The following is a 24,665-nucleotide window of genomic DNA, read 5'->3' on the forward strand; positions in this document are numbered from 1 at the left end:
CCGCACCTGGCGCATGCGGACAGCTCCATATGGCTCCAAGATGGCTGACACAGCGTCCGGGGGCTCCGGCACGGTAACGGCACCTAATCCCCGGGGCGCGGGGCTGCGAGGGCGGGTCCCCGGCCGGGCCAGGCTGGGCGGCAGCGCCCGATCCCTCCGGGGCGCGGAGGCGGCCGCGGCCAGGCCGCGGAGCGCGGAGGCGGCGGGCGGAGGAGGGAGGCGCTGATTGGCTGGAGGGCCTGGGAGTAGGCGGGGTTTGATTGGCTGAGGATGGTGCGCTCCAATTGGCTGCCAGGGGACGGGGCGGGGCTTTCGGGGGAGGTCCTTAAAGGGGCCGCGTCCCAAAAGTGTCTGGGGAGGTTCTATAAGGACAGGTGTGTAAATATATGTATATGTATACATCTATATAAATATATATATAAATATATATATATATGCCCAGATGTGTATATGAGTGTGTAGGACGCATGTGTGTGTGTACCTGTGTTCCTGCTCTATGACCCCACTACTGCTCCCAAACCTTTTCCCATCCTTGCTCCATGTCACTTCCACCTGCTCTGTGACCCTTCCCGATCCCTGCTCCCAAACCCTTCCCAATCCTTCTCCTAAACCCTTCCAACTGCTCCCACACCCTTCACATTATCCGGTCCCAGAGCCTTCCCATTCTCTGCTCCATCCCATTATTTGCTCCCAGACTCGTTCCAGTCCCTACTCCCAGATCCTTCCCAGCCCTTCCCAATCACTGCTCCCAGACCCTTCCACCTGCTTCCAAACCCTTCCCATTATTTGCTCCCAGACCCTTCCCAGTCCTTGCTCCCAAGCCCTCCCATTACCTGCTCCTTGCCCCATCCCATCCCATGGATCCCATCCCATGGATCCCATCCCATAGATCCTATCCCAGAGATCCCATCCCATCCCATCCCATGGATCCCAAGGATCCCATCCCATAGATCCCATCTCATGGATCCCATCCCATCCCATCCCATCCCATCCCATCCCATCCCATCCCATCCCATGGAACCCATTCAATGGATCTCATTCCATGGATCCCATCCCATCCCATCCCATCCCATAGGTCGCATGGATCGCATCCCATCCCATCCCATCCCATCCCATCCCATCCCATAAATCCCATCCCACAGATCCTGTCCCATCCCATCCCATGGAACCCATTCCTTGGATCCCATCCCATGGATCCCATCCCATGGATCCTATCCCATGGATCCCATCCCATCCCGTGGATCCCATCTCATCCCATTTCATGGATCCCGTTTCATGGATCCCATCCCATCCCGTCCCTCCCATCCCTCTCCCCTCTCTCAGTGTTCCACCCTCCCCGTCCCCATTCCCTGACCGGTATTCCCGACGTTCCAGCGGGCTGGCAGCAAGCAGGCCGGCACTCCTGCCGACAATTATCACCTGGCGCGGCGCCGCACGCTGCAGGTCGTGGTCAGCTCGCTGCTCACCGAGGCCGGATTCGAGAGCGCCGAGAAAGCCGCGGTGGAGACGCTCACCGAGATGATCCAGAGCTGTGAGTGCCCCCTCCTGTTGGGAAGGATGAATCTGGGAAACCTGATCAATACCGGTGCCTAGCAAAAGAGTTGGGGAATATGGGAAATATAAGTGAAATAGAAATGAGAGCAATTTTTGACTGTGTGGCTGAAAGCAACTGAATGCCTGAAGGCTCCTTTGGTTAGATAATGTTGGATGTTGAGAATACCAAAAAACAAACAGACATCCTCCCTAGGCACGGCAGGAAGGGTCCCAGATAAAATTTAAAAATAAAAAAAAGCAGTAAAACACGGTGATACAGTGATTCCTATAGGTTGCATGCAAATGTTCGAGAATTTGTATCTTGTATTAGATTGGTTAGTGTGTTGGGAAAGATAAATTAGGGAAATCTTATCAATACCAGTGCCTAGCAAAAGACTTGGAGAATATGGAAAATGTAACTGAAATAGACATAATAGTAATTTTTAACTGTGTGGCTGAGAGCAACTGAATGCTTGAAGGCTTTTTTGTTTGGATAATGTTAGATGTTACAAATACTAAGAAGCAAACAGACATTTTTCTGTTAAAAATAGCAAAAAATAAAAATAGCAAAAAGGGTTCCAGATAAAATTTAGAGATAAGAAAAGCAGTAAAATATAGTAATACAGTAATTTCTGTAAGTTGCATGCAAATGTTAAAGAATTTATATTTTATATTATTAGTTGCAGATTTGCCTTTTGCCTTTGTGACAAACACTGATTTTTTTTAATCCTTAGCATCCCTATAATTTTAAACACACATCCTGCAAAATGCTCCTCCATTCCAGGGTGCTACTTTTCATTCTTTGCCGAATCTGTTAAAAAACTCCCATCCCTGGAGCTGACAGAGATGTGATCCACTGTGGAGATTAAATCTGGGGTGGTTTTTATCCTGCAGATATCTCGGAAATTGGGAGGAGTGCCAAGTCCTACTGCGAGCACACAGCCAGGACCCAGCCCACGCTCTCAGACATCGTGGTGACCCTCGTGGAAATGGGTCAGCAGCTCCCTCCTCCCACTCTTTTCACCTTTGGGTTGGGAATTCTGCCCCCAAAATCTGGGATTTGGGCAGTGCCTGCTGCTGTGGGCACACACAGCTCATGGTTTTCCTTGATCCTTCCCATTTTCTGCCCCCATCCCATTATCCACTCCTTAGCCCATCCCATTCTTGTTTAATTTGGGGAAAATTCTGGAGAGGGATGGATTTTAACAGGATAAACTCCTGGAGTGATTCGTGTTTTCCTCTGTTGTGTTCCAGGGTTCAATGTGGAAACTCTTCCTGCCTATGCCAAGCGTTCCCAGAGGATGGTGATCACTGCTCGTACGTGGGGAGCTGGGAATAACCTGGAATTCCTCTCTGCTGCCTTCCAGAGAGCTCCTGATGAGCTTTCTGTGGGATAATCCCGGGAATTTGGGGGCTCCTGTAGTGACACCACCGGAGGTGAAGGGAGCTGGGTCACCCTCAGGGTGGTTTTGTTTGCAGGACAGAGGGGTCAAGGGATCCTTTTCCCTTCTGGGATGCCAATCCCAAGGTCATGGGATGTGCCCCGTGCCTTGGGTGGGGTCACAGCTTTTTGGGGGCCCTGGGCAGGAGGATTCCTGTGTTTCCCCTGATTCCTGCATTTCCCACTGCAGCTCCAGTGACAAACCAGCCTGTGACCCCCAAAGCCCTGACAGCTGGGCAGAACAAGCCTCATCCACCCCACATTCCCGGCCACTTCCCAGAGTTCCCAGATCCCCACACGTACATCAAGACACCAGTGAGTGAAAACAACGTTTTTATGCTGCTTGGGATCTGTTTGAATTCCAGGAGTGGGGTGGTTTTACTGCAGTGCTGCTGTCATTTATCAAAAGTATTTCTCCTCTGTGGGTTGTGGGCATCCCTTGGGATCCAGAAATCAGCCAGAATCCCAGGATTTCTGTCTGATTTTTGTGCTGGCTGGGATCTGAACACCACCAGGAGTGGTGTTTTTTTACTGCAGTGCTGGTGCTGGTTATCCCAAGTATTGTTTTTCCTGGCTTCAAATATTCCTTGTTTGTGGGTTGTGGACATTCCTTGGGATGGAATCCTTCCCATTACCTGCTCCCAGACCTTTCCCAGTTCAGGATCCCTAATCCATCCCATTATCCATTTCATGGCCCATCCCGTTACCTGCTCCCAGACCTTTCCCAGTTCAGAATCCTTTCCCAGTTTAGAATCCCTGGCCCATCCCATTATCTGCTCCCAGACCATTCCCAGTTCAGGATCCTTTCCCAGTTCAGGATCCTTGGCCCATCCCATTATCCACAGCCAGACTATTCCCAGTTCAGGATCCCTGGCCCATCCCATTACCTGCTTCCAGACCATTCCCAGTTCAGGATCCCTAATCCATCCCATTATCCACACCCAGACTATTCCCAGTTCAGAATCCCTTCCCAGTTCAGGATCCCTGGCCCATCCCATTATCCATTACCTGGCCCATCCCATTATCCATTACCTGGCCCATCCCATTACCTGCTCCCAGACTATTCCCAGTTCAGGATCCTTTCCCAGTTCAGGATCCCTGGCCCATCCCATTATCCACACCCAGACCATTCCCAGTTCAGGATCCCTGGCCCATCCCATTATCCATTACCTGGCCCATCCCATTATCTGCTCCCAGACCATTCCCAGTTCAGGATCCTTTCCCAGTTCAGGATCCTTGGCCCATCCCATTATCCACACCCAGCCCCTTCCCAGCACAGAATTTCTGCCTGCTGGAGCTCTGTAACTCCCCAAATCCCCGTGGACACCGAGGAGCAGAGCCTGCAGCTCCTCCATCCCGTTGATCTTTGCAAGTGGAGCTGTTCCATGCCTTCCCTTTCCTCCCCTTTCCCCTCCCAGACCTACCGGGAGCCGGTGTCTGACTATCAGGTGCTGCGGGAAAAGGCGGCGTCGCAGCGCAGGGACGTGGAAAGGGCCCTCACCCGCTTCATGGCCAAGACAGGAGAGACCCAGAGCCTCTTCAAGGACGATGTCAGCACGTTCCCACGTCAGTGATTCCAGGATTTTGCATCCCTTTAGGGTTTGGGGATTGTCCCGTGCGTGTTTGCCCTGCTGAGGCGCTGGGAGGTTGGGAAAGGAGGGATTTGGGGGTTGAAACGGGGAGGAAAAGCTGAAAGCAGCTCCTGAACTGCCCAAGGCTCCCTTTGTTGTCCTGGTGGAGAAGGTCTAAATCCAAATCTCATCCCAATCCTGGCTGTAACCTCACCAAGGAATTTGTTCTTTTTCCTGCATCTGGGAATTTTCTTATCTCCTTGCCTGCAGAGTAATGATGAGAATTCCCAAGGCTCCCTTTGTTCTCCTGGTGGAGAAGGTCTAAATCCAAATCTCATCCCAATCCTGGCTGTAACCTCACCAAGGAATTTGTTCTCCTTGACTTTTTCCTGCTTCTGGGAATTTTCTTGTCTCCCTGCCTGCAGAGCAGTGAGGAGAATTCCCAGGGCTTGCTGGCAGCACAGCTTCACTGGAGAGGAGCCCAACTTCCCAGATAATTGGGATTTTGTGGTGGAGCTCAGGAAGGATTTGCTGTGTCCTTGGCTGGAAACATAAAGAGATCAGAAAATTGGGAAGTGTAGACTGCCATCTTTTAGAGATCAGGATTTCCTTCCTGATCCTTGGCACCAGCAGGAAAAGGAAATGTGTCCAAACCCAGAACCAGCGAAATGTTTGATCTGTGTAACCCCTGTCCTTAATTTCTCAGGGGAGGGATTTCTCCCAGCTTCCTGACTGTGTCTCCTCTTTTCCCTGACCCCAGTGATTGCTGCCAGGCCTTTCACTGTGCCCTACCTGACAGCTCTGCTCCCCTCCGAGCTGGAGATGCAGCAGATGGAGGAGACGGATTCCTCGGAGCAGGACGAGCAGACGGACACTGAGAACCTCCCACTGCACATGAGCACGGTAGGGCCACCCTGGGGAGGCTCCTGGGGACCATTCCTGCAGCTTGGAAACCTGGCTCTGCCTCCTGGGAAATGGGGAATGGAACTGAGCATTGTCCTGGTTCTCCAGCTTGGAAAACCTGGCTCTGCCTCCTGGGAAATGGGGAATGGAACTGAACTTTGTCAGGGTTCTCCAGCTTGGAAAACTTGGCTCTGTTTCCTGGGAAATGGGGAATGGAACTGAATTTTGTCAGGGTTCTCCAGCTTGGAAAACTTGGCTCTGTTTCCTGGTTCACCAGTTTGGAATTCTGGCTCTGCCTTCTGGGAAATGGAACTGAACTTTATCAGGATTCTCTTGCTTGGAAAACCTGGCTTTGTCTCTTGGGGAATGGGGAATGGAACTGAACATTGTCCTGTTACTCCACTTTGGAATTCTGGCTCTGTTTCCTGGGAAATGGAACTGAACTTTGTCAGGGTTTTTCAGCTTGGAAAACCTGGCTCTGTTTCCTGGGAAATGGGTTTAAACATTGTCCTGGTCTCCAGTTTGGAATTCTGGCTGTTTCCTGGAAAATGGGAAATGGAACTGAACTTTGTCAGGTTTCTCCAGTTTGGAATTCTGGTTCTCTTTCCTGGGAAATGGGAAATGTTTTTCAGCTCCCTGCAGAGCTCAGTGCAGAACGAGGCTGGAGCAGGAGCTTTCAGTAAATCCCAAATTTCAGTGACAAGGAAGAGGCTTCTCCTTGGATCCCAGAGTTTCCCAAGGGATTTTCCTGTGTTAGAAACCAGGAGGCCTGGCCTTTAATGCAGCTCCTTGTGTGCTTGGCTGTTGATTATCCCTCCTGCTCACAGGCTCTGGGGTTTGAACTTGGAATCCTGGAATGGTTTGGGGTGAGAGGGACCATAAAAATCGTGTCCCATGGGCAGGGACACCTTCTCCTATCCCACATTGTCCAGCCTGGCCTCGGACACTTCCAGGGATGAGATTCTGTGGGCAGAAAGATTTCTAAGCCTGACTTTGTTTTTTTTTTTTTATTGTTGTTTTTTGGCTGTGGCAGGATGATGCAGGACCTGAGAAGGAGAACACGTCAGTGCTGCAGCAGAACAGCTCCCTGGCAGGCAGCAGGAACGGGGAGGAGAACGTGATCGACAATCCCTACCTGCGGCCCGTGAAAAAACCCAAAATCCGCAGGAAGAAGTGAAGGGGGCACCTGAAATCCCTTTGGCTGCTCTGAGAAACTCACAGGGGTCAGGAGAGGCAGTCCAGCTGAAGAAGGATCTCTCTGCATGGTGAACTCCACCCCCATCCTGCTTTCCCGTGCTCCCTCTTCCCTCTGCGAGCTGGGATGGTCCAGGAGAACCACCTGGGAATTGTCTGGGGGACTTTGGATTCCACTGTGGGCAGGATTTATTTTCTGAAGAGCTGAAGGACCCCGGACTTGGAGGGACTCCAAGGAGGAGCTGGAGCTGTGGGACCACAGGGAGTGGATTTGGATTTGGAGGACACAGGGGTTGGATTTGGATTTGGATTTGAATTTGAATTTGAATTTGAATTTGAATTTGAATTTGGAGGACACGGGCTGGAGCTGTGGGATGCAGGAATTGAATTTGGAAGGCACAGGAGTTGGATTTGGAGGACAAAGGGATTGGATTTGGATTTTGGAGGACACAGGGGCTGGAGCTGTGGGACTCGGGGATTTTCCTGCTCCCACTTCCCAGCAGAACACTTTGGTGTGTTGGTGCCTGGCAGGCTGGAAAAAGAAACTTCCACCACCCCTTAAATCCAAGGAATGTGTATTAGCAAAGAAACCTCCCAGGGGAGGTTCCTCCTTTGGCATTCTTGGCAGGTAAAAGCAAACAAATCTTTTCTTTTATAACCTGAAGGGTTTTGGTGTGCTGGTAAATGAGTGAGGTGTAAATCCAGAGCTCCAAGGACATTTAATTTCCACTTTGCAGCTGTGCTGGGGACCGAAAACCTCTCAAGTTTGAGAGAAAACCCTGACATGGTTTTCCTGTCACAGCTGCTTCGGGCTCCTTTGCAGTTCATTGTTGTTTTCCACACAGCTCGAGTCCTTGGAGAGTTCCCTCCTTCCCCAGTTGCTTTGGAAGCTGGAAAATGGAACAAAGCTTGCACTGATGGCAGCAATGCTTTTATCACCTAAAGTTGATTTTCCCCTGCTTTATTTCATTTATTTTTATGCCAGTGTTGTCATTATTGGCTGGTTCTGGCTTTGCTTTCATTTTCCTTAGTATTTTCTTAGGCAAAATGTGGCTTAAATTTCCATGAGAAAAGGCTCCTGTGGTTTGGTCCAATCTCCCAAAAATTCCAAGTTCACCTCCATGCAGTTAAAAGGATCCTCCCTCTTCCCCCATCACCCAGGATGGATGAAAATAAAAAAAAAAAAAGTTTTTTTTTTTCAATGATCTGCCAAAAAATATGAAATTAAATCTCAATCTCCTCCCCCTGTGTGTGCCACTGTCACTTCTGCTGGTGCCTTGCTTGTACAGAATGACAAATGTACAGACATACCCTGTATATGTTTGTATATATCCAAAGGTTTTATCTTTTTTTAACCTTTTTTTTTTTTTTCTGCAAGGAGAAAAATCCCTTGCTGGGTAGGGGAAAAAAAAAGTGGAATGAAAATTGTAGTTTTTATGTTAATAATAAAAGAAATTTTATCTCCTTATGAGAAAATTGTGATTTTTATGTTCATAATAAAAGAAATCTCCTACAAGCAAAATAGATTCCTTCACATTTCAGGAGTGGGAAAACGCCTCATACATCACTTTTTTTTTTTATTAGGAAGAATTAAGTGGAGGTGAGCCACAGTGTCAGCCAGGAATACAAAAGTGAAGCATTAAACAGCCTAAAAACTCCAATTTTCAGGACAAGAAAAATTCCAGGGAGCCAAATCTTACTTCAAAATCTTGCACCAAAAAGGCACAGTTGTGACAGAAAAAATCAGGCTGGGAGCAGCTGGGAGAGCTCCTGAAAGTGGGAATTGGACAAATAAATTTTGGTTTTATGGCTAAAATTGGGCTGCGGGTGAAATTTGGTAGAGAAACAGGTTAAAAAAAAAAAAAAAAGGCAGGAAATTGGAAGAGGAGTGGAGCTGGAATTACACCCAGAGAGATTTTGTCTCTCCAAGATGTCTCTGGGATTGTGATCAGACACATCCACGTGTGGGAGGGTTTGGAAACACAGAAATCAAAGGCCTGAGCGGGAAACAGCTGCCATGACACCAGGAACTTTCTGTTTCAGGCCACGTTTATTTTTGTGGCCAGATTCTCAGTTTCGAGCTTTTTTGCTTGTTCTTTAGTTGAGAATATTTTTGTTTCAGCAGTGAAGGAACCAAAATGCAAAAATCCATCTGGTGAGGCCTGGTGGGGCCTAATGAGGCCTGGTGGGGCCTAGTGTGGCCTGGTATGGCCTGGTGGGGCCTAGTGAAGCCTGGTGGGGCCTGGTGGGGCCTAGTGAGGCCTGGTGGGGCCTGGTATGGCCTGGTGAGGCCTAGTGAAGCCTGGTGAGGCCTGGTGGGGCCTAGTGAGGCCTGGTGGGGCCTGGTGGGGCCTGGCCCAACCTGGCCTCTCTCCCTCCAATGTTTTCAGGGTGTTGAGCACAAAACCATTAAAAACTCTCTGAGAGTGCCAAAAACCACCTCAATATTGCTCATTTTTTTTTTTTCCTCAGGTTGTGGAGGAATCCCCTGGGCTGAATATGAGGAGAAAATTGTGGGGGAAAAGCTGAGGGGAAGGTGGGAATGTTCATTCTGAGGAAATGGAGGAGCTGCTCTTAGGCTGAGCTTGTTTGGCTCCTTCCCTGCCTTGGGAAGAGTTGGATTTTGAGGGTGTAAGAAACAAAGTTCACTTCAGAATTTCTAAAAGTTTAATGAGGGATGAAAAGGGGCAAACAATTCTGGAGTTGATTTTCTTCCCAAGTGGCTGGAATGGGGTTGGTTTTGCACTTGTGCTGAGCATTGCATTGAGAATATTGAGCTGTTTTTGCTACAGCTCAGCAGAGCTCATTTCAAACATATAAAACATTTAAAATACTTGATTTATTTAACCTGGTGGTGCAGGTGAGTGTCTCCAAAGGAAGGAGGATGTGGCTCTTCAGCTCTGGTACAACTTCAGGTATGCCTCTCTGCCCTGATTTTTCCGGAAATTTTTATCCACAGTCATCTAAAAAAATCACAGTTTTTCATTAATAACGATGAAAATGCTCCAGAAAATAAAAGGGTGAGACCTAAACCTTTGCTTTAAATGAGATTTTCCTTCCAGCAGAACCACACAAGGCAGTGGAGGCCCCATTTTGCTCTCTTTGGGGATAGAAACTTCCAGAGGAAATTCTGAATAAAAGGGGTTTTTTTGGAAGGGTTTTGCAAACAGGTATTTTCTGAGAGAAAATCGCTTTGTGACTTGTGCCCTGGGCAGGAAAAGATACCAAAAAATTATGCAAAAGCTTTCAGGCAGGAGAGGCCAACAAAGCAGTGAAAATACGAAGTGAAAAGGAAATTTCCTCACTCAGAAGCAGGAAATGAAAACAAAACAGTGAAAATAGGAAGTAAAAAGGAAATTTCCTGTCCCAGAAGCTTTCAGGCAGGAATCCCATCCCCTGACCCCCATCCTTACCTTCTGGACCTGCAGTTTCACCATCCTCTGGGGCAGTGCTGGCACTGCAGCCCAATCTGGAGCCCCAAACTTCATTGGCCAAGTGACTTTTCTGTTTAAAGGCTGATCTATGTCGTAATTTCCAGGCCTAAAGGAAACAGGCACCAGATATCTCCACTTTGGAGCTGGTTTTGGTGTTTGTAATTCCAGAATTTACCTTCGTGCCCATTGAAAATATAATTATTCCTTAATAGCAACAATAATTCCTCAGAAAAGGAAGATGTGAGACAGCATCGAGAACCTTGACCTGGGTTTTGAAGCAGTTTTTGTTTCCAGCAGGGAAAGATCCATGGGAATTCCATGCTGTGGTGTCCCAGTCATTGTCCCTAAGCTAAAACCTAAAACAGGGAGAGCTTTTTGGAGATAAAAATCCTTATTTTTGGAGAGAATAAACCCCCATCTTTTTGGAGATTAAAAAACCCATCTTTTTGGAGATAGAAAGCTTTTCTTTTGGGAGATCAAAAGCTTTACAAGGGACTCCATCCCCATCTCTCATTTGTGCATTTCTCCCTGCCAGGACTCCTGCTCATTGTGAGAAAATAATTTCAATTACCCAGGGAACAAATCCTTATCCAGAATCCTGGTTGGGAATCTCGGGCTGCTGGAGGAAAAGGGGACGTGGGCAGGCTGGCACCTCCTCTCCTCCCCCAGCACGGGCTGGTACGTGGCAGGGCCAGGGGTCACCATCTGGGGGGGGACAAAAACCCCTCAGCATGGAGCATTCTATGCCCAAAAACCTCCACATTCCCAGGTGGACGCTTTGGATATTTTGGCCGTTTTTTCCCCCTTTTTTGGGGGGCGTTTCCTTACCTGAGCCTTCCTCTGGAAGCGTGGGGCTGTCCTGGCTCCCATCACGTAGCCCCTGGTGCTCATGGGTCGGGTGCTTATGGAGGATTTCAGGATGTTTGACTGCAGTTCCAAAGCCAAAATTGTTTATTGTTGATGCTTCAAAGGCACCGTTTGCAGGGCAGAATTATCCGAGCAGCAAATGTTATTCTTAATAAAGTTATTCCTGATTATTCCCTTAATTTCTCACTATTGCAGAACTTCAAGGATCGATTGGGAAAAGAGAAAATTCCTTTTTCCAGGTGGATTTGGGGACATCCTGCAGTAGATTTGTAGGGCAGGAGTATCTGAGCAGCAAATGTTATTCCTATTAAAATTATTCCTAATTATTCCCCTAATTTGTCACTATTGCAGAAGTTCAAGGATTGATTGGGAAAGGAGCTAATTCCTTTTTCCAGGTGGATTTGGGGACATCCTGCAGCAAGTTTGCAGGGCAAGAGTGCATGAGCAGCAAATACTATTCCTAAATAGGTTATTCCTAATAAAGTTATTCCTAATAAAGTTATTCCTATTAAACTTATTCCTAATCATTCCCTTAATTTCTCACTATTGCAGAACTTCAAGGATCGGTTGGGAAAGCAGAAAATTCCTTTTTCCAGTCGGATTTGGGGACATCCTGCAGCAAGTTTGCAGGGCAAGAGTGCATGAGCAGCAGATACTATTCCTAATCATGTTATTCCTAATTATCCCTTAATTTCTCACTGTGGCAGAACCTTGAGGATCTGATAGGAAAGGAGCCAGTTCCTTTTTCCAGGCGGATTTGGGACATCCTGCCGTGGGTTTGCAGGGCAGGTGTGGCCCCTTTTCTGCTGTGCCTTCTATAAATAACCCCAAAGTGAAAGAAGAGCTCACCTCCGGCCCCAGGTAGCAGCCTGGCCCCAGGGAAGGGTTGCCCCTCACCCCTGGCATCTCGATCCCCAGCCTGTCTGGGGCATAGTAGAACGGGAACATTTTCCGATCTTGGGTTGTCCCAAAGGAGATGAGCTTCTGCACGGCTGGGGGCCGGGCACAGGGGAATGCCACCCGTGGGATAAACGGGGAAAAAAAGAGAGAAAAGAGAGAAAAAAGAGTGAGCACGTGCTGCTCTCTGCCTTCATCCCCTGCATTGGCCCTGGATATTTGGGAGGGGTCTGCCCTTGGGCTCTGCCTGTTCGAAGCCACAAGGGGTTGATTTTTCCCGGCCTGAGCAAGGAATTGGGGTCTGAGATTGCTGGGGAAGCTGGTGCCAGTGGGGAGGCGAAGGAGAAGAAAGCACAGCCCTCCCTGGGCGCCCCCAGCTCTCACCTTTCGGGTCACGCTGCGCTGCCATCCCGCCCTGCCACAGCTCCCGGGATGGGCTCTGCGTGCTCCTGTTGCTACAGCCACGGGGCAGGGGGATGGCAGAGCAGGGAGGCAGCAGGGAAAAGGCCAGAATTCGGCATTTCCCTCTGGAATGTGCTGGGCTGGCTTCAGGGAGCAGCCTGAGGTTGTGATGTCACAGCCTTGGGGATCAACAACAGTTCCTCTCTCGGTTTCCAAGTGGCTGCCAGGGTACGGCAGCCAAAAAAAAACCGCCTGGCTGGGATTAAATCCAAGCCCTGCCACGAGCACAAGTGTGAATATCCTGAGGGAATCAGGAAGCAACAAAACGTAAAGGACAAAAAGAGCAGAAGCAGGAAGTCGTTGGTTTTGCGTGAAGCTTTATTTAATCATTCTCATTGTGTGCAATGGGATCAGAGGGATTGCTGAGCTGGAACGGGATCGGGATCTCCGTGGCCAGTCCCCACCGTGGGCACTGCAGCTGCTCCTGCTCTCCCACTGCCACCTCCAGCAGCTGCAGGGACGTGAGGACGGGCAGAGCTCTTGCAGCCTGCAAAGCAAGCAGGATTTTCCTTGGGGAAGGGATGATGATTAAATGCCCCCTCCTCCCCACCCTCCATTCATGGCCCCACGGCGTTCCCAGCACCGCAGCCTTTGGGGCACAAACCCCAAAGTGTCCCTGGAGTGTCACTCACGGCACATTCAGAGCCCCAGGCCCTTCTTCAGCGTGGAGATCAGGGGGTATTTGCCCTCGTGGCAGAAGGTGCCAGTGAAGTCATCCAGGTCGATGGTCCAGACCATGGCACCTCCAAAGTTGTTCTTCTTCAGCCAATCCACCTGTGGGGAGGAGAATCCCGGTGAGCCCCAGGAGCTGATCCCACTGGAGGCTCTGGTCCCATCCCAGCTCGTTCCCTTCCTGCTGTCCCCAAACCTTGAGGCCAAAGCTCTTGACGTTATCATATCCAATCCATTCGTTGCCCTTGTAGGCGTAGGGAACATCCTCGGGGGCATCCCAAGCCTGGGTGGCTCCAGAGTTCAGGAAGGTGCAGATCTGGGAAAAGGGGCAGTGGCAATGTGGGCTGGGTTAGGAATTCCGTGCTGGGAAGCCCCAGCCGTGTCCTGGCTGCCCTTGCAGGGCCACGGTGAATGCCACACTCACCTCGTAGTAAGCCAGGAGCCCGGCCTCCCTGGTGTAGGGTCCAGCAGGGCCAGGCCCAGAGCTTGGGGCTCCCACGGCAGTGTTGGATGGGTACTGCAGGGTGAAGGTTTTTCCATAGGTTGGGAATCCCACCAGGAGCTTCTGAGCTGGAGCACCGTTGTTCTTCCAATAATTCATGGCGTATTCCTGCAAAAGGCAGCACGGCTCAGGTGTGGGCCAGGATGTGCCGTGGGGACAGCAGCTCTGGGACAGAGTCCCCAGAGGCACTCACAACACTGAGGGTGCTGCCACTGCTGAACAGGGGGCTGTTCTCGCCCGTGGAGCCGTCCCAGGGCCCGTGGAAGTCGTAGGTCATGACGTGGATGTAATCCAGGTACCTGCAGGGAACAGGGGCTGTGTCCTCACCTGAGAGCTGAGGGTGCCCCTCACCCCCACAGCCCCTGCACATGGGGCTCCCTCAGGGGCTCTCTGCAGCTTCCACTGCCACCAACACACCCAGTGCCACCAGTGACCCCAGGTTTGCCACTCACTTGCCCAGCTCAGCGATCTCGTAGCCAGCCTGGATGGTGGAAAGTCCTCCGGCCACAGCAGCAGTGACCAGGAGCCGGGGCTGGTTGGTCTGCTTGGCTTCCTGCTCGAAGGCTGCCAGCAGTTCCTGAGGGATCCAAGGCACAGCAATCACCTGGGGGCTCACCTTGGGGCTTTGCAGGCACGCAGGGCTCAGGGGCCAGAGCTGTGGCCAGCAGAGCCTGGAGCTGAGCCCACCTTAACCAGGACGGTGAAGAGAGCCTTGTCCTGGGCGGGGCTGCCCCTGGAGCCGGGGTATTCCCAGTCCAGGTCCAGCCCATCGAATCCGTACTGGCGCAGGAACCTGACCACGGAGTTGATGAAGGTCTGGCGGTTCTGGGGTGTGGAGACCATGGTGGTGAACCTGGGCAAGCAGAGCAGGACACGTTTAGGGTTGGATGGAGCCTCTTCCTCCTTTCCCTCCCTTTGCTGGGAGTCATGATTGGAAAGAGCTGCCTTGGACTCACTTCTGTGTGCCGAAATTCCATCCTCCAATAGCCAGCAGGGTCTTCAGGTTCCTGTTCCTGCAAGGAAGGGACAGGAACTGGAGTGACCCCGGGGGTTTGGTGTCACCATGGCCTTTGCAGCCCAGGTCCTTTTGGTGGCAAAGGCCAAGGGACAAAGGGCAGCACTCGGAGCTGCTGTCCCCAAGCTCAGGGGACGGCGCTGTCCCCCTGCCCTGCCCTGGCCTGGCCAGCCCCAGAGGGAGCAGCAGCCCCAGCTCCCAGCACTCACTGGTTCTTGAGGCCATTGAAGGACTTGTACAGGGTCTCGTCGTTCCACTCGTAGGTGGTGATCTCATTGTTGTTCATGCCAGCGAAGGCATAGATCAGGTGGTTGCACAGGTTGGGGTCGATGTTCTCAGGGGTGTATTTGCCCTCTCCAGGTCTGTACTGGGCCCAGTTGGTGAAGTAGCAGGTCAGCACATAGGCAGTGCCTGCGGGGACACAATGGCCATGGAGGGGCTGCAGTGCCCTGGGCACAGCCTGGACCCTCGGGCACAGCCTGGACCCTGGGGCAGAGCCTGGACCCTCGGGCACAGCCCAGCCCCTCACTGCTGCTGCTGCTGCTGCTGCCCCAGGGCAGGGCACAGCTCCCTGTGCGGGCCACCAGCTCTGGGAAAGGGCAACGGGCAGGGAACCCCTGGGACACTGCTGGGGATCCTTGGGAAACTGCTGGGCATCCCTGGAACACTGCTGGGAATTCCTGGGACACTGCTGGGGATCCCTGGCACACTGCTGCGAATTCCTGGGACATGGCTGGGAATCCCTGGGACATTGCTGAGCATCCACGGGACATTGCTGAGCATCCATAGGATACTGCTGGGCACTCCTGGGACACTGCTGGGAATTCCTGAGAACCTGCTGGGCAACCCTGGGACATTGCTGGGCACTCCTGGGACACTGCTGGGAATTCTTGGGACACTGCTGGGAATTCTTGGGAACCTGCTGGGCACCCCTGGGACATTCCTGGGCACCCCTGGGAACCTGCTGGGCAACCCTGGGACATTCCTGGGCACCCCTGGGACACTGCCGGGCTCCCCTGGGACACTGCCGGGCTCCCAGCACAGCCCCGCAGTCGCCCCCTCCTCCTCCGGGCTGGCCATTCTCGGTCCCGCAGCCCCCGGTGCCCTCGGGCTCCCGGCTCGGGCTCGGTGCCCCGGCCCGGCCCTTCCTGCCCGGGAGGCAGCGCCGAGCTCTGCCAGCAGCTGGGCTGGGGAAGCAGCACCTACCGAGCTGGGCGTTCAGCAGCAGGGCCAGACCTGGCAGGGCACAAGGAAACGACAAAGGGGTCACTGCTTGATCCAAAAAATGCAAAGCTCTGCTGCAAAGCTCGGCTCACAAGCTCAGGCAGCTCAGGGCTCCTGGACAACAGGCTAACATTTGTCCGAGCATTTCCAGTAAAACGAGACAAATCATTTCAGGTAAAAGCATCGAAAAGAACCCAAACAGAGGCCGAAGCACCCGTTGGATTTTTAGATTGAAGTTTGAAAGCACATTGCAATTCTACCCTGCAGAGAGCTCTGTCCATGTTCAAAGCAGAGCACATCCCCAGCAGCAGCAGCACTAAAGAAGAGGAATTTCCCTCCCCAAAGGAAATTGTGAAAGCTTGGAGAGAAAAGAGAGAGCAGCATTTTTATCCCTCCACCCCCTGTGCAGGCAGCAGAGTGGCAGTGGCAGAGCCCCAGCCCTGGCCAGGAGGGCACAGAGCTCCAGTTTGCAGCAGCACTCACCGGTGAGCAGAGTGAGCTTGGCCATCTTGGACCAGGACTGATGTGCTCAGGCTCTCGCCCACTTTTATACCCTGCTCCTCTCTGCTGCCACTCTGGCATCCACAGCCATGGACAAACATTACGAAACCTGGCAGAGAGCAGCGTCACCAAAGTGACACCAGGACAATGGGGCTGAGCCCTCCAGCTGGAGGGGTCACTGCTGTGGGGCCGTGCCATGTCCTGCTGCTGCAGCAGCAGATAAAGAATGGGATTAGATTGCTTTGATCGTTCCCAGCCTTGTTTCCGTGTTTGTGTCCCCTCTGGTGACTCCCCAGGGTCCCACGGCTGAGGTGTGTGACCTCGTGCTGTCCTTGAGGGGTGGCACTGCCAACCCCAGGCTTTGGGCTTTGCCAGGCTCGGGTGTCCTTGGTGGCCCCGTCCCAGGGCAGGGCTGAGCGGGGCTCTGGCTCCAGCCCTGCCCATGTTGGGGCTCTGGGGTCTGGGCTCGCTGGGCCAGCCTTGGGACAGAGGCACCTTGGTGGCCTCAGCTGTGCCTTGCCCACCCAGCTTCTCCTGGGAGGAGCATCCCATTAGGTATCCCATCACCAAAGGAAAAAACCACATCAGTTTTTACTGAATCATTGTCCCCCTGATAAAGCAAAATTCTTCTGTAAGAAGAATTGTTTTTGTCATGTTCTTTCATAATGCCCTGACACCCATGGTCACAAGAACAAGTGGGAGGACGATGCAGCAGAACCTGATTCTGACTCACTCCGTTTCCAGTAACCCAAGGAGACCAAACCCTTGGGTCTCACCTTTGTTTTGGTGCTGCCAGCGTGTCTGGAAGGGCTCCCTGAGCATGGGACAGGCTTTTCCAAAGGACACAGCAACATTCCAGTGACCTTTGGCAACATTCCTGTGACCTTTCCGTTTGTCCCCATGAAGTTTTCCATGGTGACCTTCTGAGTGTCCCAGTCAGGGCAGGGAGAGCCAAACACCTTCTCTGAAGGGATGGCTTGGACACAGCAGGATCAGCAGGACCAGGGTGGATGAGGTTTTTGGGGAAAAGAGCAGATTTTGGGGATTTTTCCCAGTGCCAGCTGTCGGACACATCTCAGGGAGTGATCTTGATGTTTGTCCCTGTGGAGTTTTCCATGGGGACCTCACCAGCCAGGGCAGGGAGAGCCAAACTCCCTCCCTGAAGGGATGGCTTGTACACAGCAGGATCAGCAGGGCTGGAATGGATGAAGTTTTTGGGGAAAACAGCAGATTTTGGGATTTATCCTGTCAGATACATCTCAGGGAGTGACCTTGATGTTTGTCCCTGTGGAGTTTTCCATGGTGACCTTCTGAGTGTCCCAGCCAGGGCAGGGAGAGCCAAACATCGTCCCAGAAGGGATGGCTTGGACACAGCAGGATCAGCAGGGCTGGAATGGATGAAGTTTTTGGGGAAAACAGCAGATTTTGGGGATTCTTCCTGTCAGAAAAACACCTCTGGCTGTGCTGGTGTTGTCCCTCAATTTTCCAAACCTCCAGGACAAAAAGGAGGAGAAAGTTTAAAGGAATCATCCTGGAAGGAGCTGGGATGGGTGAGATTTTTGGGGAAAACAACATGTTATGGGATTTTCCCTGTCAGAAACCCCTCTGGCTGTGCCACTGCCATCCCTGAATCTGCCAAACCTCCAGGACAAAAAGGAGGAGCAGTGCACTGGCCACAACAGCAATGGCAGAGTCTGCTCCCCACGAGCCACCAGGACACAGCAGAAGGACAGACAGACAGACAGACAGACAGACTCCATCCCAACAGCCATGGAACCAGCAGGATGAGAGTTTTAGAGGGAAGATGCAGCAGGAAAAGCTCAGAGTGGCAGAATCTCTCTGCAACCCAACACTGGAATAGTTGGAAGGTCCCTGACTGCTCTTTTTAATTGGAATTCTTTCAGAAGAACCAATTCTTGTGCCTTTTGTTACCTCCCACCACTCCCAGGGAACCCACAGCAAACCACCTTTGTTACAGGAAAAGTCCTGAAGGAAAATGTCCTGAAGGAAAATGTCCTGATGGAAAACTCCAGGATCTGAGTTTGTTACCCCACATGAAGACAAATGAGTGTCCTTGAGCCTGCCCCAAAGCTCTCCTTTCCACACCAAAACACCTTCCATGAATAACAGAGCTGAAAATGCTCCAGGGGTCACTGAGGGTGGGATTTTCCAGATGTATCCTGGTTGAATTTGTACCCTGGGACTTTATCAACCAAGAAAAACATTGGAAAAATACTCCTTGAGGATGTTGTGTTATCAGCTGTATCCCACCCTGTGCCTGCACCAAATCCCAAAGGCTCAGGCTGGTACATTTTAATCTGCAGGTCAGATACTAACATCTGATACCAGGCTGTTTTCCACACTTCCATTCATCCAAGGCTGGGTAACCTCCCAAAGTCACCTTCATGTCCCCCCAAAAGGAATTAAACATCCCAGTGCAGGGACACAGCTGTGTCCCCACTCCTGAGTGGGGAAAAGGGAAGAAATCCCTGATCTCCTCACACAGGGTGAGAGCTTGGAGTCTCCACCTGGACAGAAGATGAAAATAAAAATGTGGAAAGGATATTTTGAGGCTTTCAGGTGATGGAGCTGCACTCAGGGAAAATGGGAATGCTCAGCAGCACGGGGGTGTCTGAGTTTGGGAAAGAGCTGAGCAGGAAGAGAAGGGGATAAATGTGAGAGGAAAATTAACCTGCCCCATCTTCTGGGGTGTCCCTTGTAGAGTTTAACCTCCAAGAAATAAAGAAACTTCCTCTGCTCCCCTGAAGAGAGCCCAGCTCAGCTGGGTGGGCAAGGCACAGCTGAGGCCACCAAGGTGCCTCTGTCCCAAGGCTGGCCCAGCGAGCCCAGACCCCAGAGCCCCAACATGGGCAGGGCTGGAGCCAGAGCCCCGCTCAGCCCTGCCCTGGGACGGGGCCACCAAGGACACCCGAGCCTGGCAAAGCCCAAAGCCTGGGATTGGCAGTGCCACCCCTCAAGGACAGCACAAGGTCACACACCTCAGCCATGGGACCCTGGGGAGTCACCAGAGGGGACACAAACACGGAAACAAGGCTGGGAACGATCAAAGCAATCTAATCCCATTCTTTATCTGCTGCTGCAGCAGCAGGACATGGCACGGCCCCACAGCAGTGACCCCTCCAGCTGGAGGGCTCAGCCCCATTGTCCTGGTGTCACTTTGGTGACGCTGCTCTCTGCCAGGTTTCGTAATGTTTGTCCATGGCTGTGGATGCCAGAGTGGCAGCAGAGAGGAGCAGGGTATAAAAGTGGGCGAGAGCCTGAGCACATCAGTCCTGGTCCAAGATGGCCAAGCTCACTCTGCTCACCGGTGAGTGCTGCTGCAAACTGGAGCTCTGTGCCCTCCTGGCCAGGGCTGGGGCTCTGCCACTGCCACTCTGCTGCCTGCACAGGGGGTGGAGGGATAAAAATGCTGCTCTCTCTTTTCTCTCCAAGGTTTCACAATTTCCTTTGGGGAGGGAAATTCCTCTTCTTTAGTGCTGCTGCTGCTGGGGATGTGCTCTGCTCTGAACATGGACAGAGCTCTCTGCAGGGTAGAATTGCAATGTGCTTTCAAACTTCAATCTAAAAATCCAACGGGTGCTTCGGCCTCTGTTTGGGTTCTTTTCGATGCTTTTACCTGAAATGATTTGTCTCGTTTTACTGGAAATGCTCGGACAAATGTTAGCCTGTTGTCCAGAAGCCCTGAGCTGCCTGAGCTTGTGAGCCGAGCTTTGCAGCAGAGCTTTGCATTTTTTGGATCAAGCAGTGACCCCTTTGTCGTTTCCTTGTGCCCTGCCAGGTCTGGCCCTGCTGCTGAACGCCCAGCTCGGTAGGTGCTGCTTCCCCAGCCCAGCTGCTGGCAGAGCTCGGCGCTGCCTCCCGGGCAGGAAGGGCCGGGCCGGGGCACCGAGCCCGAGCCGGGAGCCCGAGGGCACCGGGGGCTGCGGGACCGAGAATGGCCAGCCCGGAGGAGGAGGGGGCGACTGCGGGGCTGTGCTGGGAGCCCGGCACTGTCCCAGGGGTGCCCAGCAGTGTCCCAGGGTTGCCCAGCAGTGTCCCAGGGGTGCCCAGCAATGTCCCAGGGTTGCCCAGCAGTGTCCCAGGGTTGCCCAGCAGTGTCCCAAGAATTCCCAGCAGTGTCCCAGGGGTGCCCAGCAGGCTCCCAGGGGTGCCCAGGAATGTCCCAGGGTTGCCCAGCAGGTTCTCAAGAATTCCCAGCAGTGTCCCAGGGATTCCCAGCAATGTCCCAGGGTTGCCCAACAGGTTCTCAGGAATTCCCAGCAGTGTCCCAGGAGTGCCCAGCAGTATCCTATGGATGCTCAGCAATGTCCCAGGGATTCCCAGCCATGTCCCAGGAATTCCCATCAGTGTCACAGGAGTGCCCAGCAATGTCCCAGGAGTGCCCAGTAGTGTCCCAGTGATGGCCAGCAGTGTCCCAAGGATCCCCAGCAGGGTCCCAGGAATTCCCAGCTGTGTTCCAGGGATCCCCAGCAGTGTCCCAAGGATCCCCAGCAGTGTCCCAGGGGTTCCCTGCCCGTTGCCCTTTCCCAGAGCTGGTGGCCTGCACAGGGAGCTGTGCCCTGCCCTGGGGCAGCAGCAGCAGCAGCAGTGAGGGGCTGGGCTGTGCCCGAGGGTCCAGGCTGTGCCCAGGGCACTGCAGCCCCTCCATGGCCATTGTGTCCCCGCAGGCACTGCCTATGTGCTGACCTGCTACTTCACCAACTGGGCCCAGTACAGACCTGGCCTGGGTAAGTTTACTCCCGAAAATGTCGACCCCTGCCTGTGCAACCACCTGATCTACGCCTTCGCTGGCATGAACAACAACGAGCTGACAACGTACGAGTGGAACGACGAGACCCTGTACAAGTCCTTCAATGGCCTCAAGAACCAGTGAGTGCTGGGAGCTGGGGCTGCTCCTCCACCCCAGTCCCTGCCTGGGCTTCAGGCTCAGCTCGGGGACAGTGGGTGAGAGATGCTGAGTGAAGAGGCAGAGACACGGGCAGGGCAGGGTGACAACACGGTCCCCTGAGCATGGGGACACGGGCTCAGAGGTTTGTGGGCATGTAATAACTGAGAGTTCTGCCTCTTGCCTTGCAGGAACAAAGATCTGAAGACCTTGCTGGCCATTGGAGGATGGAATTTCGGCACAGCCAAGTGAGTTCAAACCATGTCCTGCCCTTAACAGAAAGAGATTGAGAGGAGGAAGAGGCTCAGTTCCAACCCCACCTCTGTCCTGCTCTGCTTGCCCAGGTTCACCACCATGGTTTCCTCTCCTGAGAACCGCCAGACCTTCATCAAGTCTGCCATCAAATTCCTGCGCCAGTACCAGTTTGATGGGCTGGACCTGGACTGGGAATACCCGGGCTCCAGGGGCAGCCCCGCCCAGGACAAGGCTCTCTTCACCGTCCTGGTTAAGGTGGGCTCAGCTCCAGGCTCTGCTGGCCACAGCTCTGGCCCCTGAGCCCTGCGTGCCTGCAAAGCCCCAAGGTGAGCCCCCAGGTGATTGCTGTGCCTTGGATCCCTCAGGAATTGCTGGAAGCTTTTGAGCAGGAAGCCAAGCAGACCAACCAGCCCCGGCTCCTGGTCACTGCTGCTGTGGCTGCTGGACTTTCCACCATCCAGGCTGGCTACGAGATCGCTGAGATTGGCAAGTGAGTGGGGTCAGCAGTGGGATTTGAGGAGTTTCCTGGGAGTGCTGAAGTCAAAGAGCCCCTGAGGGCTGTGGGGATGAGGGGCACCCTCAGCTCTCAGGTGAGGACACAGCCCCTGTTCCCTGCAGGTACCTGGATTACATCCACGTCATGACCTACGACTTCCACGGATCCTGGGAGAGGAACACTGGCGAGAACAGCCCCCTGTACGCCGGCCCTGCTGACTCTGGGGACAACAAATACTTCAACGTTGTGAGTGTTTCTGTGGGACACCCGCAGCTCTCAGATCCTTGCTTGCTCCCCTGAGGAGATTTCAAGGAATTCAGCCTGCAAATCCTAGCAAAGACTCGAGCAGGGGTGGTTTCTTGCAGGAATACGCCATGAATTATTGGAAGAGCAACGGTGCCCCAGCTGAGAAGCTGCTGGTGGGATTCCCAACCTATGGAAAGAGCTTCACCCTGCAGAACCCATCCAACACTGCCGTGGGAGCTCCAGCATCCGGGCCCGGCCCTGCTGGACCCTACACCAGGGAGGCTGGAACTCTGGCTTACTATGAGGTAGGGATGTTCCCATCACATTCCTTTCTCAAATCACCTGAAGGAATTTATCAGGAATTCGAGTTTCATCAGGAATTTGAGTTTTATCAGGAATAGGGAGTTTTCTGTGTGGCTCAGACACAAAGCTCTCCGTGGAATTGCTAGGAAGGAGTTGTGTACTCAGGGAACAGGACAAAAACAGAGGATAAATCCAAGGCAAGTCAGAGCCTGGGCTTTTCCCTTTTTGTGGATAACATTGCTGTTCCCTTCTCCTTAGATCTGCACTCTGCTGAGCTCTGGAGCCACCCAGGCTTGGGATGAACCCCAGGATGTTCCCTACACCTACAAGGGCAGCGAATGGGTCGGCTACGACAACATCAAGAGCTTTGGCCTCAAGGTTTGGGGACAGCAGGGAGGGAACGAGCTGGGATGGGACCAGAGCCTCCAGTGGGATCAGCTCCTGGGGCTCACCGGGATTCTCCTCCCCACAGGTGGATTGGCTGAAGAAGAACAACTTTGGAGGTGCCATGGTCTGGGCCCTGGACATGGATGACTTCACTGGGGAGTTCTGCAAGGAAGGCAAATACCCCCTGATCTCCACGCTGAAGAAGGGCCTGGGGCTGCAGAGCGGGGGTGAGTGGCTCCAGGAGAGCAGGAGCAGCTCCTGCATGGGGTCTCCCAAAATCCCTGTGCAGGTGTGGGAAGGATGGAACATTTTCAACCTTTTCCCACCTGAATTCCAGGCTGTGTTCCTCACTTGGGATCCTGCCACCACGAGCAGCTCCTTGATGGAGATTCCCAAGCTCCCTATGAAGGATGGGGAGGAATTAAGGACTTCCAACCCTTTTCTGCCTGAATTCCAGGCTGTGTTCCCTCTTCTCCCATTTGAAGCTCCCACTATGAGCATCAGCTCCTTGATGGGGTCTCCCAAAATCCTGATGGAATTGTGGGAGGGATGAAACACTTCCAACCTTTTTCCACCTGAATTCCAGACTTTGTTCCTCACTTAGGATCCCGCCACCACCAGCAGCTCCTTGATGGAGATTCCCAAGCTCCCTATGAAGGATGGGGAGGAATTAAACATTTCCAACCCTTTCCTGCCTGAATTCCAGACTCTGTTCCTCTGTTCTGAGGCTCCCACCACCAGCAGCAGCTCCTTGATGGAGACTCCCAAAGTTCCTGTGGAGGATGGGGAGGAATTAAACACTTCCAGCCCTTTCCTGCCTGAATTCCAGGCTGTGTTCCCCCTTCTCCCATTTGAAGCTCCCACCAGCAGCAGCTCCTTGATGGGGATCCCCAAAATCCCTATGGAAGAATTAAACACTTCTAACCTTTTCCCACCTGAATTCCAGACTCTGTTCCCCCCTCCTCCCACTTGAAGCTCCCACCACCACCAGCAGCTCCTTGACAGAGACCCCCCAAAATCCCCGTGGAGGGACGAGAGGCCAGCTAACACAACCACAAACCTTTTCCTGTCTGATCTGTGGAATTGCAGGCTGCGTTCCCCCCAGTGAGCCCCTGCCCCCCATCACTGCGGCTCCCACCACCACCAGCTCCAGCGGCGGCTCCGGGGGCTCCGGGGGCTCCGGGGGCTCCGGGTTCTGTGCTGGGAAACCCAACGGGATCTACGCGGACCCCAACAACAGCAGGAACTTCTACAGCTGCCTGAACGGCCAGACCTTCGTGCAGAGCTGCGAGCAGGGGCTGGTTTTTGACCCTGCCTGTACCTGCTGTAACTGGCCCCAGTGATGCCAGCCCTTCCCCAGCCAATCCATCCCTTTAATTGTGTGCAATAATGATGATTAAATAAAGCTTTCTGCAAGCAATTCTCTTCGTTTCCATTTTTTTCTTTTATTTTTTTAAAATTTTTTCTGAGAACCTTAGACTGAGTTTTGAAGCAGTTTTTGTTTCCAGCAGGGAAAGATCAATGGGAATTCCCAGTCATTGTCCCTAAGCTAAAGCCTTAAGCAGGGAGATTAAAAAAACCTCTTTTTTGGGGATAAAAAATTTTATTTTATTTTATTTTATTTTATTTTATTTTATTTTATTTTATTTTATTTTATTTTATTTTATTTTATTTTATTTTATTTTATTTTATTATTTTAATTTATTTTACTTTATTTTACTTTATTTTACTTTATTTTATTTTATATTTTATTTTATTTTATTATTTTACTTTATTTTTATTTCATTTTTTATTTTCTTTTAATTTATTTTACTTTATTTTATTATTTTATTTTATATTTTATTTTATTTTATTTT

At 52.2% G+C, this 24,665-nt stretch overlaps 4 protein-coding genes across 4 annotated transcripts; 2 read left to right on the plus strand and 2 right to left on the minus strand.

Moving 5' to 3' along the window:
• Positions 1 to 11: 11 nt before the first annotated feature.
• TAF8 (TATA-box binding protein associated factor 8) lies at positions 12 to 8,106 on the plus strand. Its single transcript, XM_014872793.2, has 8 exons — positions 12 to 73; positions 1,375 to 1,531; positions 2,428 to 2,526; positions 2,788 to 2,850; positions 3,165 to 3,289; positions 4,393 to 4,540; positions 5,306 to 5,448; positions 6,482 to 8,106. Exons 1-8 carry the CDS (start codon positions 14 to 16, stop codon positions 6,623 to 6,625), a joined length of 939 nt encoding a protein of 312 aa, XP_014728279.2. The 5' UTR covers positions 12 to 13; the 3' UTR covers positions 6,626 to 8,106.
• A 1,185-nt stretch (positions 8,107 to 9,291) lies between these two features.
• On the minus strand, positions 9,292 to 12,467 carry CIMAP3 (ciliary microtubule associated protein 3). The gene is made up of 6 exons (XM_088180295.1): positions 12,225 to 12,467; positions 11,793 to 11,935; positions 10,905 to 11,003; positions 10,648 to 10,781; positions 10,056 to 10,182; positions 9,292 to 9,605 (listed from the first exon to the last, which is right to left on the minus strand). The coding sequence occupies exons 1-6, from the start codon at positions 12,247 to 12,249 to the stop codon at positions 9,537 to 9,539; spliced, it is 597 nt and encodes a 198-aa protein (XP_088036421.1). The 5' UTR covers positions 12,250 to 12,467; the 3' UTR covers positions 9,292 to 9,536.
• A 135-nt stretch (positions 12,468 to 12,602) lies between these two features.
• LOC106851118 (acidic mammalian chitinase-like) lies at positions 12,603 to 16,327 on the minus strand. The gene is made up of 11 exons (XM_088180293.1): positions 16,199 to 16,327; positions 15,698 to 15,727; positions 14,701 to 14,902; positions 14,433 to 14,489; positions 14,164 to 14,329; positions 13,929 to 14,053; positions 13,670 to 13,775; positions 13,399 to 13,584; positions 13,171 to 13,290; positions 12,935 to 13,076; positions 12,603 to 12,789 (listed from the first exon to the last, which is right to left on the minus strand). Exons 1-10 carry the CDS (start codon positions 16,221 to 16,223, stop codon positions 12,942 to 12,944), a joined length of 1,152 nt encoding a protein of 383 aa, XP_088036419.1. The 5' UTR covers positions 16,224 to 16,327; the 3' UTR covers positions 12,603 to 12,789; positions 12,935 to 12,941.
• Positions 16,328 to 19,439: 3,112 nt separating this feature from the next.
• Positions 19,440 to 24,229, plus strand: LOC106851124 (acidic mammalian chitinase-like). Its single transcript, XM_014872879.2, has 11 exons — positions 19,440 to 19,544; positions 20,016 to 20,045; positions 20,905 to 21,106; positions 21,314 to 21,370; positions 21,467 to 21,632; positions 21,743 to 21,867; positions 21,996 to 22,119; positions 22,239 to 22,424; positions 22,681 to 22,800; positions 22,895 to 23,036; positions 23,899 to 24,229. The coding sequence occupies exons 1-11, from the start codon at positions 19,520 to 19,522 to the stop codon at positions 24,150 to 24,152; spliced, it is 1,431 nt and encodes a 476-aa protein (XP_014728365.2). The 5' UTR covers positions 19,440 to 19,519; the 3' UTR covers positions 24,153 to 24,229.
• Positions 24,230 to 24,665: the final 436 nt, after the last annotated feature.

This window comes from Sturnus vulgaris, chromosome 29 (assembly GCF_052056855.1).
Source record: "Sturnus vulgaris isolate bStuVul1 chromosome 29, bStuVul1.hap1, whole genome shotgun sequence".
Classification (NCBI taxonomy): Eukaryota; Metazoa; Chordata; class Aves; order Passeriformes; family Sturnidae; genus Sturnus; species Sturnus vulgaris.

Bases quoted from the DNA above. Each gene is read 5' to 3' on its own strand.
- LOC106851124 (XM_014872879.2), top strand. From the start codon at position 19,520: ATGGCCAAGCTCACTCTGCTCACCG. The intron at 21,107-21,313 runs GTGAGTGCTGGG...CTTGCCTTGCAG, and splicing joins TTCAATGGCCTCAAGAACCA to GAACAAAGATCTGAAGACCT. The intron at 22,425-22,680 runs GTAGGGATGTTC...CCTTCTCCTTAG, and splicing joins GAACTCTGGCTTACTATGAG to ATCTGCACTCTGCTGAGCTC.
- LOC106851118 (XM_088180293.1), bottom strand. From the start codon at position 16,223: ATGGCCAAGCTCACTCTGCTCACCG. The intron at 14,903-15,697 runs GTAGGTGCTGCT...GTGTCCCCGCAG, and splicing joins GCTGCTGAACGCCCAGCTCG to GCACTGCCTATGTGCTGACC. The intron at 13,291-13,398 runs GTGAGTGTGGCA...CCCTTTTCCCAG, and splicing joins GGCTCCTGGCTTACTACGAG to ATCTGCACCTTCCTGAACTC.
- CIMAP3 (XM_088180295.1), bottom strand. From the start codon at position 12,249: ATGGCAGCGCAGCGTGACCCGAAAG. The intron at 10,183-10,647 runs GTAATTGAAATT...TGTTTCCTTTAG, and splicing joins GATAAGGATTTGTTCCCTGG to GCCTGGAAATTACGACATAG. The intron at 9,606-10,055 runs GTAAGGATGGGG...TGATTTTTTTAG, and splicing joins TGAAACTGCAGGTCCAGAAG to ATGACTGTGGATAAAAATTT.
- TAF8 (XM_014872793.2), top strand. From the start codon at position 14: ATGCGGACAGCTCCATATGGCTCCAAGATGGCTGACACAGCGTCCGGG. The intron at 2,527-2,787 runs GTCAGCAGCTCC...GTTGTGTTCCAG, and splicing joins GGTGACCCTCGTGGAAATGG to GGTTCAATGTGGAAACTCTT. The intron at 2,851-3,164 runs GTACGTGGGGAG...TTCCCACTGCAG, and splicing joins GAGGATGGTGATCACTGCTC to CTCCAGTGACAAACCAGCCT.